This window comes from Brassica oleracea, chromosome C3 (genome assembly GCF_000695525.1).
Source record: "Brassica oleracea var. oleracea cultivar TO1000 chromosome C3, BOL, whole genome shotgun sequence".
Classification (NCBI taxonomy): domain Eukaryota; kingdom Viridiplantae; phylum Streptophyta; class Magnoliopsida; order Brassicales; family Brassicaceae; genus Brassica; species Brassica oleracea.
Genome location: NC_027750.1, coordinates 60,217,083 through 60,228,250, shown reverse-complemented (window position 1 = coordinate 60,228,250; position 11,168 = coordinate 60,217,083). Strand labels below are relative to the sequence as shown.

The window sequence follows — 11,168 nt, the reverse complement described above, 5'->3', positions numbered from 1 at the left end:
ATTTGTAAACAATATGTATTGTCTTATAGAGAATAGACTTTTTATTTCAATAAGCAAATTATAAAATATTTATTTATAACTAATTGTGTACTTAAAGCATTTATTAGAATTTTAATATTTATTATAATATATAATATTACCACAAATATTGTATTTAATAATTGGAATACTTATATATATTTCAAAATATTTATATTGACTATTAATTTTGGATTTTTCGGGTTATCCGTTCGGGTTCGGTTAATAACATTCCGGGTTCGGATATTTTTTGTACCACCCTACAAGATCCGTTCGGGTATTTTTACGTTTCAGGTCAGATAACGGGTCGGGTTTTTCGGTTCGGGTTCCGGATTTTATGCCCAGGCCTATATAAGTGTGCACTTTGCTTGTCAATCCATTTCATGAAAAATGAAATCTAAAATTGTAATAAGATACAATAAAGTCTTTTATGTTCAAAATCAGTAGCTTTCCCTTGTTTTTTGTTAGTCTAGTCTTTCACAGTTTCTTCAACGAATACGATTCACACGAGAGAATGGCTCATGTGCAGCTTTAGGAGCAGGTTTCTTGGCGGTCTCTGGCACTCCAAAAACATTCCAAAACCTCAGTGTCTCATCTCCTGCTGCTGAAGCTACGGTACAACCATCTGGACTCTGTAGAAAACACACAGACAAAAACAGCACAAGTTTCAGAACTAAAGACTTCAAAAAAAAAAAAAAAACTCAAAACCATAAAAGAGAAATTAATATAAGTTTATTCTCTTCACCTGGGCCATATATAGAACTCTTGACGTATGACCATTGAGCTCAGCCATCTTCACCATAGATGGATACTTCCACAACGTAAGCTGATTCTGTGCAAACCCGTGTGAGCTAAGCAACTCTCTTTCATTCTTGCTCCACAACAACGAACACACTTGTGAGCCAGTGTCTACTGAGTTAAAACAAGCCCCCGTGTGAGTGTTCCAGAACTTAATCGTCCGATCCCCTCCACCGCCACCAGTCGCTAGCAGATTCGCCTGGAAAGGGCACCAGGCAAGGGCTTTAACTGTAGACGTATGCTCCTCAAGCCTGTGAAGCCACTGCGTGGTGGAGTTTTAAGAGGCCACGGAACGGTCCCATATGTGTACCACGTTGTCGTTGCCACCACTCGCTAGCTGCTGTCCGGATCCTGACCACTTGAGCCCACAAACCTCCTGAGTGTGACCACTGTAAGTCTCCACGACGTGTGATCTGATCCGTACGTCGTTGTTTACAATCTGCCCATCCATTCCCCCAGTTGTCAGAATATGATTGTTCCATGCCAAGGATCCTACTCTTGACTGGTGGCAACCCTTCAATGTCCTTAGCTGCAGAAAAAAAAAGTACAACACATCAGGTTAAGTACACAACACATTATGTCTGAATCAGAGGAGATAGGAGATTGTTGTAGTTAACTTACTTGACGGTTGGATGCAGAATCCCACAGTTGCACTTCAGAGTTATTAAGACCAACAGCAACATGACGACCATCAGGTGCCCAGTTGATACTTGTCACAGGTCCTTTCTCTTCATCAATGGTCACAAGCTCAGATGTGGAGCCACTAGAAGCATCCCACAGATAAACAGTGTGTCCCAGCGCTATAGCCAAAACATTAGCACTACCCCAGTCAAGCAAGTTGACTTAGAAGTCATCCACAATGTCAGGTGCATCCAGTGTCCTCTCAGAAGTCTATCATTACAACATAAAATTAGAACAAACGGATCAATACAATACAACAAGAAGTAGATGCGAACTAATTAATACATACCTGAGGAATGTGTCTTCTTGGCTTTACGGATTTAGGTTGTTGTTGGTGAAGAGAAGAAGCAGAGTGGTCAGTGGGAAGCAACTGAGCAGGATCTTTGGGTTTGTTCCTGAAGGCGAGAATCCGTGTGTGGTTCAGGTTCATGGTCTCAGCTAGTTGCTTCCTGTAGGCCTCTCTGGATGGTGAGCTTACCACGGTTTCTTCTTGATCTTTACCGTTCCTTCCTTCGGTAAGAGCGAAGTGTGCTTAGTCGAAATCCATGGCTGATCTGTTGGGTATGAATCTGTCAAGCTGGTGCAACACAAAAGCAAATCAATATCACTGATCTTTTTAAGATATCTAAATAAAGACAAACATTCCACAACTAGAAACCCTAATTCTCAATTAGAAACCCTAACTCACATTTTGCTTGGAGTTTTTCCTAGGAAGGAAGTGTTCTCGAAGAGGGCAGCGAGCTTGAGCCTTCAAGTGCGAAGATGTGTTTATACCTGCAGTCAAACTCTTAATAAGCGTGCATATTCTAGAAAATCTTACTTTCACGAACAATTAAATGAAATGAAATTAGATCAAAGAATAATCAATAGAGCAATAAATTCGAGCGAAGAGTTGTTCGTGGGTTGATGATGGGATGGGAGATGAGTGGAGGAAAGTGTGAACTTTGGGGTGAATTTATAGTTTTTGACTATTAAGCAGTGGAGGCGGTTTAGGGTTTCGGCTGTCCCCAAATCTCTAATCGGAAAGTCGCTAACGGCTATATTTATGTGAGAGAGTCGTTGAAAATTTTATATACGCGTTTCTCGAATCTTACTAAACCAAACCATAACCAGTCAGTTATGTAATGAATTACTTACTAACTGAAATTTGTTTTACAAAAGCCGAACCAAAACATAAGAGACGTTCGATTCGGTTTAATTGAACCAACACTAAAAAGACTCCCGTTGAAATTTCCTTGCATCCTAACACAAAATTGGGTTACATTGCTACATTTTATATACAAAAAGGCTTCACTAGGAGTTTTCATCTATGCATGCATATTTACACCACTGGTTGGAGATATAGTACAGGAAGCTGGCCAGATTCTGTATCACTGTCAGAGTTAATATTGTCCTCTTGCATTATAGGGGCGGACCCACTCAGAGAGGAGTGGGTTCAATTGACACCATTAAAATAAGATAAATAAAAACTTTTCATTTGAAAACGTTACTATATCGTGGCCGAGTTGGTTAAAGTTTCTTCATTGAACCCACAAATCCTGTGTTCGATTCCTCCCAAGGTCAACTTGACCGCAGTCAAATTATTTTGCTGGGTCCGCCACTCTGAGATACTACAAGTTGCTGTTTTAGCATTGTATCAATATCGGTATAAGTAACAAAGTCAATGAGGTCTTCTAGCTCATTACCAAATATTACAGGTCGCTGGTTCACTGTAGTTTCAATATCATCAGTGCTAAGGTGTCCCTTAGGAGATATTTAAGGCGTTGCAGTAAAATCTGTAGATATTGTCTTCTCTGCATGCCCACATTAATCACATAAGCTCAGACGCTCTGAAGACACTTTTTTAACCATTTTCATACAAAGATTAAGAATAAGATAAGCAAAAAAAAAGAGACTTGACCGATTGAGTTTGTAGAAACTGTACAGAGAGATCTTTACTACAAAAGCATGATATTAAGTAACAAAGAAGAGAAGCCCTACACTAATCCCTCAAAACTATTTACAATTGATACAAGGCCACTCGTACTATAGGTTTATGGTCTTACTCGTCGAGCCAATCTAAGCTGAAACATTTCTCAGCAGCTTCAATCTTCAACCCTGGAACAGCCTTCTCAACTTCCTCCCATATAAACGCAACGTCCTTATCACAAATCACATGGCGTAGAGACTCTAAAGAAACAGCAGAGCTAAGTCTATCCGAGAAAAAACATTCTCTCATGTCTATCTTCTCAAGCGTCTTTAGCTTTCCTATCTCCTCTGGAAGACAGCTCAGGTTAACACACTGTGAGATGTCTAGGTACTTAAGCTGAGGAAGCTCACAGATCTCCACAGGCAATGCCTTTAGCTCAAGACAAGCATATAGCCTCAGAATTTCAAGAGCTTGTAGATTACTGAGGTTCTTAGGCAATTCACTGAGGCGTGGACAGTTTGTGATGCTTAAGGAGTTGAGAGATGTCATGCCGCAGATGCTTGAAGGTAGTGAGACTAGATCATCACAGTGATCTATCGTCAGGTCAGCTAATTTTGGGAAGAGGTTGGAGATGTCAACTCCTGTCTGATCAAAACTGTTATTGATCTTGCAGAGGATCAAAGACATCTTGTGGAGTTTTTTCAAGGGAACTGTAGTGTTGTAGAGTTCAGGGACATGAACTCTCTCCAGCCAGAGAGTCCTTAGGTACGACAAGTTGGCGAAAATCGAAAAGTCATGGAGAAGAGCAGGGGACATGCCGTTGTTGATGATCACTAGGACCCTAAGCTTGCTCATCTTAGTGATGAAAGGAGGCAGAACATATTTGTCTGAAGAGAAGTTCAGTATTAGAATCTCTGCCTTAGGGAAGTCCATGTCAAAGTCAGACCAACCCATCTCATCCATATCCCCTGCAACAGAAACATAACTCTAGTCAACATTACCATCCTTGTGATATAAAGATTGCAGTTTAAAACAGTCTCTTACCTGTATGAATAGAGACTATCTGAGCTCTGTATGGCTCATCACTGTTCCTTCCCCATTCTTTTGGAAGAGATGACTCTCTTTTCGGCATCAGCAGTCTCTCCCTTATGTTTACTTTCCCTTTGTTGCTTAAATGAAGAGCCAAGTCTCTCAGAACATCATGTTGTGTCACAAACACATCATAGTAGCTTGCATATGAAGAGCCAAGCCTGTATATCAATATACCAGTGATTAGTACATATAAAAAAGTGAAGAGATACAAGTGATGTGATCCCATCCTTACCGTGGATCTTTCCCAAGGGTAAGTAGATTCTTGTGCGACAAATCAACAAGAGTGGCAAAAGCAATGGCCTCCTCTAGATCATGTATCTCAATCCACATGTTGATAAGAACATCTACAGGAATCTTCCTGTCTTCAGGAAATGCGCCAAGATCCAAGAAACACTCTCTGGTTGTCGAGTCAAGATTTTCTAGACTAGCTTCCATTTGATGAAGTAATCTAGTCTCGTGAGTTTCATCAGCAGGTTCACCTTTTTGTAACCTCTGCAATGCTCCTTTCCAATACATTTCAGGTCGGTCTTTTAGTGAAGCCCCTGTGACTTTGAGAGCCAAAGGTAGACCTTTACACTCACCAGAAACCTGTGAGAATCAAAAAGCATTGGATATATACATCATACTAGGCATGAATCAGTTGAAGAAAAAAAAGTAGACATTATAATTACCTGCTCGACCATTTTTTTGTCGAAACCAGAAGGGATAGTTTTCTGACCAAATGCACAGAGACAGAAGAGGGAGAGTGCTTCATCTTCCCTTAGTACTTCCACATCATAAGTGGCTTTAGGCTCTGTGAGTTTGGACCGTGAGACCACAAGTGTTGTGCAACCAGGGATATTAAACGTCAAGGCGTCCAACGCTTCTCTTGTCCAAACATCATCAAGAATCACCAGCTTCTGTGTTTTAACACCGCCCTCGTACTGTAAATTCCAGTTTGGAACAGGGTTTACACCTTCATAACCAGACACAAACGCCCATATATGTGCTCTCAGTTCCTCAAGCATCGGAGATTGTGATACAGTCAGAAACAAAACCTTGTTCTCAAAATGACCTGACATAAACAAAAACAGTGTCAGTAACTCAACTCAATCATTACAACATGTTCATCTAACTATTTGCAATCTAAGTCCCACATCGGAATATTAGACAAATAGTTTCTAATATATAAAGTCCAACTCTGATTCATATGAGGAATTTTAGGAAAAAAAATCGTAGGGCTTCCGTTCCGTCCAAAACCGACAATATCATACTAATTATGCATCTGATGACGACATAACATAGTTAGAGACAGAACAAGAGCAGAAGACTTACATTGGACTTCAACGTCCCGTTCAAGCTCTCTAGCAAGTGTAGTTTTGCCGACACCGCCCATGCCACTGATACCAATAAGCCCTCTCTCGGCGCTAAACATCATCTTCTTCACCTTCCTCTTACCTATCTCCAACCCAACACCAAACTTCTCCTCGTCGTTGCCCATCTCAATCTCCATCGTCGCCTCTGCTATCTTCATGGCTTCCCTTATCATCCCTCCTCCACCGATCTTCATCGACCCCAAGTGCTCAGTCATCATCTCAAGGCTCCTATCAACCCGATCGAACCTTACATCGGAGTTAGCCCTGAGAAGATGAACATCAGCGAGGATATGAGTCAATATCTGATTCTTAAGGAAGTTAGAGATATCCTTCTCTAGCTTCTCCATCTTCCTCGCTAATGTTAACTGTCTGTACACGTTCCAGCGACGGGCGCTCAACACTTTCTCGGTGAGTTTCTTCCCTTTCTCTAAGGTGTTAGAGAGCATACCGATCTGAGCCTGACGGTGAGGAGGGAGCTCGACGCCGCTGTACTGAATCTCCTTGATGGTCGGCTGCATGTTCTCGATCAAGTCGATGAGCCTCTCAGCGACGCTTTTGTATTTCCATGCTTTGGCTGATATCATAAAGAGCTGTTTCAGTAGCTCAGTCGCTATTTCACCGGCGAAAAAATCGGTGATGGCCATTGTTAATGAAGTCAATGAGGTCGAGAGAGAGAGAGAGAGTAGTTAAGGAGAATCTAAATGGAAATTTCGTGGAAATTTTACAAAGATAATGGTAAGTGAAAACATCATTGTTATAAAGAAAAGAAGAGGAACGCGCTAACAAAAGTCCTAATGAGAATATTTCCACACAAGTATGTTCTGTTCAAAAAAAAAAAAAAAAAAGTTCTGTTCACACAGACCACATCGTGTAGGCCAGTGAGATAGAGAGAGTGGGTCCTACTATTTATTTGTTTACTTGTTGATATAGTCTCTTTTTTAGGTCAAGTCTTCGTAAAACAATAAAATACTAAGAGGTGTATGATAGTTATTTAAAAAATTATAAAGAAAAAACCTCTCATTGGTGGGTAGGCCTGGGACTGATCGAATATCCGGACAAATTTAAGGTATCTAGATCCAAATCTTTATCCGGCGGATCCATAATTTTACAATCATCCAGATCCGAGGTTTTCAGATATCTAGGTGTCGGATATCCTTCTAAAAATTGTAATATCCAGCGGATATCCGGATCCAGATTTGGATCCTTAAAATAAATAAAAAATAATCTTAATATATATAAATATTAAAAATAATTTAAAAACAAAAAATATATAATGTTTTTAATTATTTATGTGTATAATATTACAAAATTTATATAAAATTTATATATACTATTATAAAAATGAAAATATATTAAATAAAATTAATTTATATATATATATATTACATTTTTGAAATAGTTATTAATAAAACTTACGGATCCGGAGCCGACTTTGACGGATCCAACATTTTACTATCCGGATTCGGCCCCTTCGGATATCCGAGGATTTTTGGATCGGATTCGGATCGAATCTCGGATCGAATCCGGATCTCCGATAAAAGTTCCAAGCCTATTGGTAGTATCTAAAATCAGGCCCGGAACTACTTATTTGGATGGTTAAACCATGGAAGAAAAAATTTTAACGAGTGGTAGAAATAGAATTTGGGACAGGAGTAACTAGCGTTAAGCCTTTTAAAAAAAAAAGACAGAGTAACTTCCTTGGTTCTGTGCCATGGGTTCTATGTATCCAGCCGCAGACTAAATTTTTATTTGCTTAGCTAACCGATATGAGACTTTCATTCAAAACCTGGGTTCGGACTATTTCATCTGTAGTATCCTCATATGGAGATTTGTTGGGTTTTGGTCCAGATACCTCCGACCAATTAAAAAACATTTGTTATCTGTAAACCATATACTAAAGTAAGAATGTGATGCTCTGGCCTTGCCATGTGAAATGCTTAGATACACGCTCAACATGTATGTGATTCGTTTCGCATCAGATTCTTCCATGTTCACCATCCTTATCGTTGTTTTCCCTTTGTTAAAAAAAGTAGCTTTCTGTCTTTAATTCCACTGGGAATATCGTAGCAATTTGCAGTGACAGTGACGACATCATTATACGACACTGCTAAATAACGTAAGAAATAAGGAACCAGGAACAAGCTAACAAAAGTCTAAATGTAGATTGGAAAAGGATTGGATAATATTTTCACACAAGTTATGTTGCTGTTCACACATATAATTATATTGCAGATAGAGATAGATAGAGTGGGGTACATAATTATTTGATTATTTGTTGCTAAAGTCTTTTTAGGCTGAGTCTACAGAAAACAATAAAATATTAGGAAGCATAATAATTGTTTATTTGGAATAAATTTATCACATTAAACGACTAATAAAAGGAAAAAAAAATTGGAGATACAGTACCTGCTTATGAAAACAGATTAAAATTTTTCAAGTTAAATCTTTCAAAATATATAAACATATCAATTATATTGATTTTTTGATTAGAAAGCATTTCAAAATTTTGAGGAATTATTTATGTAAAAGTTTTCCAAAATAGACAAAGAGAAAGATATTAAAATAATATTTTGACAGGTTTTTCAAACATTCGAAATGTTCTCTGATCAAATATTAATATACTTTTTTTTTACGGCAAACATTCACAGATTTATGTAGACTCAGTAAACCAATGCGGCAACTCGGCATCCATGTGTACGACGAAAGATGGCTGGTTCCAAGCACTGCGTGCCAAACGATCCGCCTTTATGTTTTCCGTCCTAGGTACATGAACAATATCTGAGTTGGTGAAGCTTTTTCTTAAAAGCATAATGTCTTCCAGGTAGCTTTCAAATGCTGATCATTCCTCTAGTTCCGAAACCATCTTCACCAATTGAGAATAATCTATTGCAAACATCACCCGAAACTGTCTTAAATTCTTCATACATTCCATTGCCCAAATTAATGTCTCTATCTCCGCATGAAAAAGAGAGAGACATGTCCTTACATTCCTTGCCCCTAATAACGCGTCAAACCCCGGTAGTGTGTTGAACTAGCCTTGTCCTGAAAATAAGTCCTTATCTTTCCAGGAACCGTCTATAAAACACAATCTTCCTGTAATCCCATAATTAGGTCTTATCTGACCCGCTTGTACCAACCTGGTATCATTAATAACTTGTGTCTCAGCCCAAAGTCTTGATTCCAATTATGCTAAGTTGAGTGTTTCCCTCGGATCAATATCAAGATTACTGAAAACTTTTTTATTACGGCCCTTCCAGATGTACCATAATATCCATGCAAACTGATGGTCTTCCATTTTTGGGTTAACTCTCCAAAATAGATGGTCTATGTTAGCAAAAAGAGAACCCATAGGAAAGATATTTGGATTGGATGGAATCTTAGGTAGTGCCCACACCTGACGTGCCGGGAGACATTCAAAAAACACATGATTTATTGATTTCTCCGAATCTCCACACCTTGCACAACATGTATCTTCTTGTATTCCTCTTGCATTTAGATTTTTTGTTACCGCTATACAACATGTCACCAGCTGCCATAAGAAATGCTTTAACTTTGGTATATCCACATTTGGTCCATAAAATTCTGGTAGTTTTTCCTTATCATGATATATCCTTTCTATCTGATACCCTGATTGTACCGTGTATTTCCTGTTATTAGTGAAATGTCATCCATTCCTATCTTCCTTCTGATTCCTACTCAAAGGAATACTTTCGATCATTTTTGCATATTGGGATTCCACCAATGTCTTAATGGCCTGTAAATTCCATGTTCGGGATTCCTGATTAATGAGAGAATCCACTATGAGTTCCGGGTAATTATTATGAAAGTTTTTGTTAGCTGGTCTCGGGCGAGTGGATGAGATCCAATGATCATTCCATACTGAAATAGATGATCATGATCATGTTCCAACCTTTGTGATTAGTCCTTTTGATTAATATAATTTTTATTATATTTCAAAAGTCCAACATCAAAATTCTCCAAAATAATGATATTCTGAATGTTTTAAAACATTCTATACTCGAAAACATGATATATTTTCTCCATGTAATTACAACCACATAAATTATGTTTGAAACAGTTATGTGGAATTAAATAGCTTAAAGGGAAACTAGAAATTGAACATAAAATTGTGACATTTCTTTAGAGCACTTTTATCGTGTAGTTTCTTAAAATGAAGTTTTCAATAGGTAAATATTAATATTATAATACAAATTTTGATTTAAACTAAAAATATTTTCTTTTAAATATTTAAATAAATAAGAAAGTGACACATGTACTCTAAAATATCTCAATAGGTTCTTACAAATCCTGTTTTTAATTTTTTTTTCTTCATCTCTCTCCAATTTTTCCCTTTTTAATTAATGAATTACAATTAAAAATAGATTTTTATGGAGTTCTTACAATTAAAAATAAATCAAAAACAATTAAAAGAAGGAAGAGAAAAATGAAAAGTTTTTAAAACTCAACCTTTTAAAATCCATGATCAACTATAAATAACACATGTCACTTAACTAACATTTCATCTATTAAAGAAAAATCAAAACAAAAATCTGAAATTATAATACTATTATTATTATTTTTTTAGATATTTTCATGGTATGCTCTATCGACAAATGAGTTTTCTTTTATATATCAGTCCGGCAGCGTTATATATATGTCATATTTGCAAAATCGTTTTGAAGTAAACAACTAAGGGTCTGACCGGTTCAAACGCAGCGGTTACGGTTGCGGGAGTTTGCGGATGCGGGTGATTGCGGTTTCTTAGGGTTTTAAGAGATCTGTACGACTGGTTCTACGATTAGAAATTGGTGCGTTTGCGGGATACTTATGACTGGTTAACTACCAATTGTATTAGCGATTAAATAATAAATTAACAATATTTATATTTTATATAATTATAAAAATATCAAAAATCATAATACTATAATAAATATAAAAATTATATTTAGAAAGTTATAGTTTTAAATTTTTAAAAATTATAGAAAATATTTGTATTTTAAAATTTTTATAATATTAATTAAAATATAATAGATATATTTTAGTATTTTTATAATTCCAATTTAAAATTTTTATTGATTATTTTTATTTTTGTTATCTTGTTTTAAAAGAAAAAAAAATATTCTTTCGCAACCGCAAATGCTAGCTGGAACCAGCTTTTAAATTTCTAAGGTTTAGAGCGGTTTAAAGAACTTATTAGAATGATTGTTGCAAAACGCCCGCTACCAACCGCAAAAGTTGCGTGTGCGGGTGGTAGCAGAAAAACCATTCATCCCCTAAATACACATAAACCATAAAAATAGTACAACCACACGAGC

The 11,168-nt window shown here is 37.1% G+C and overlaps 1 protein-coding gene and 1 pseudogene across 1 annotated transcript; both read right to left on the bottom strand.

Moving 5' to 3' along the window:
- Positions 1–506: 506 nt before the first annotated feature.
- LOC106333754 lies at positions 507–2,059 on the bottom strand (annotated as a pseudogene).
- Positions 2,060–3,373: 1,314 nt separating this feature from the next.
- LOC106335270 (probable disease resistance protein At4g33300) lies at positions 3,374–6,597 on the bottom strand. Its single transcript, XM_013773748.1, has 5 exons — positions 5,813–6,597; positions 5,170–5,552; positions 4,731–5,086; positions 4,451–4,656; positions 3,374–4,374 (listed from the first exon to the last, which is right to left on the bottom strand). Exons 1-5 carry the CDS (start codon positions 6,495–6,497, stop codon positions 3,539–3,541), a joined length of 2,466 nt encoding a protein of 821 aa, XP_013629202.1. The 5' UTR covers positions 6,498–6,597; the 3' UTR covers positions 3,374–3,538.
- Positions 6,598–11,168: the final 4,571 nt, after the last annotated feature.

Bases quoted from the DNA above. Each gene is read 5' to 3' on its own strand.
- LOC106335270 (XM_013773748.1), bottom strand. From the start codon at position 6,497: ATGGCCATCACCGATTTTTTCGCCGGTGAAATAGCGACTGAGCTACTG. The intron at 5,553-5,812 runs GTAAGTCTTCTG...TGTTTATGTCAG, and splicing joins ACGGGACGTTGAAGTCCAAT to GTCATTTTGAGAACAAGGTT. The intron at 5,087-5,169 runs GTAATTATAATG...TGATTCTCACAG, and splicing joins ACAAAAAAATGGTCGAGCAG to GTTTCTGGTGAGTGTAAAGG.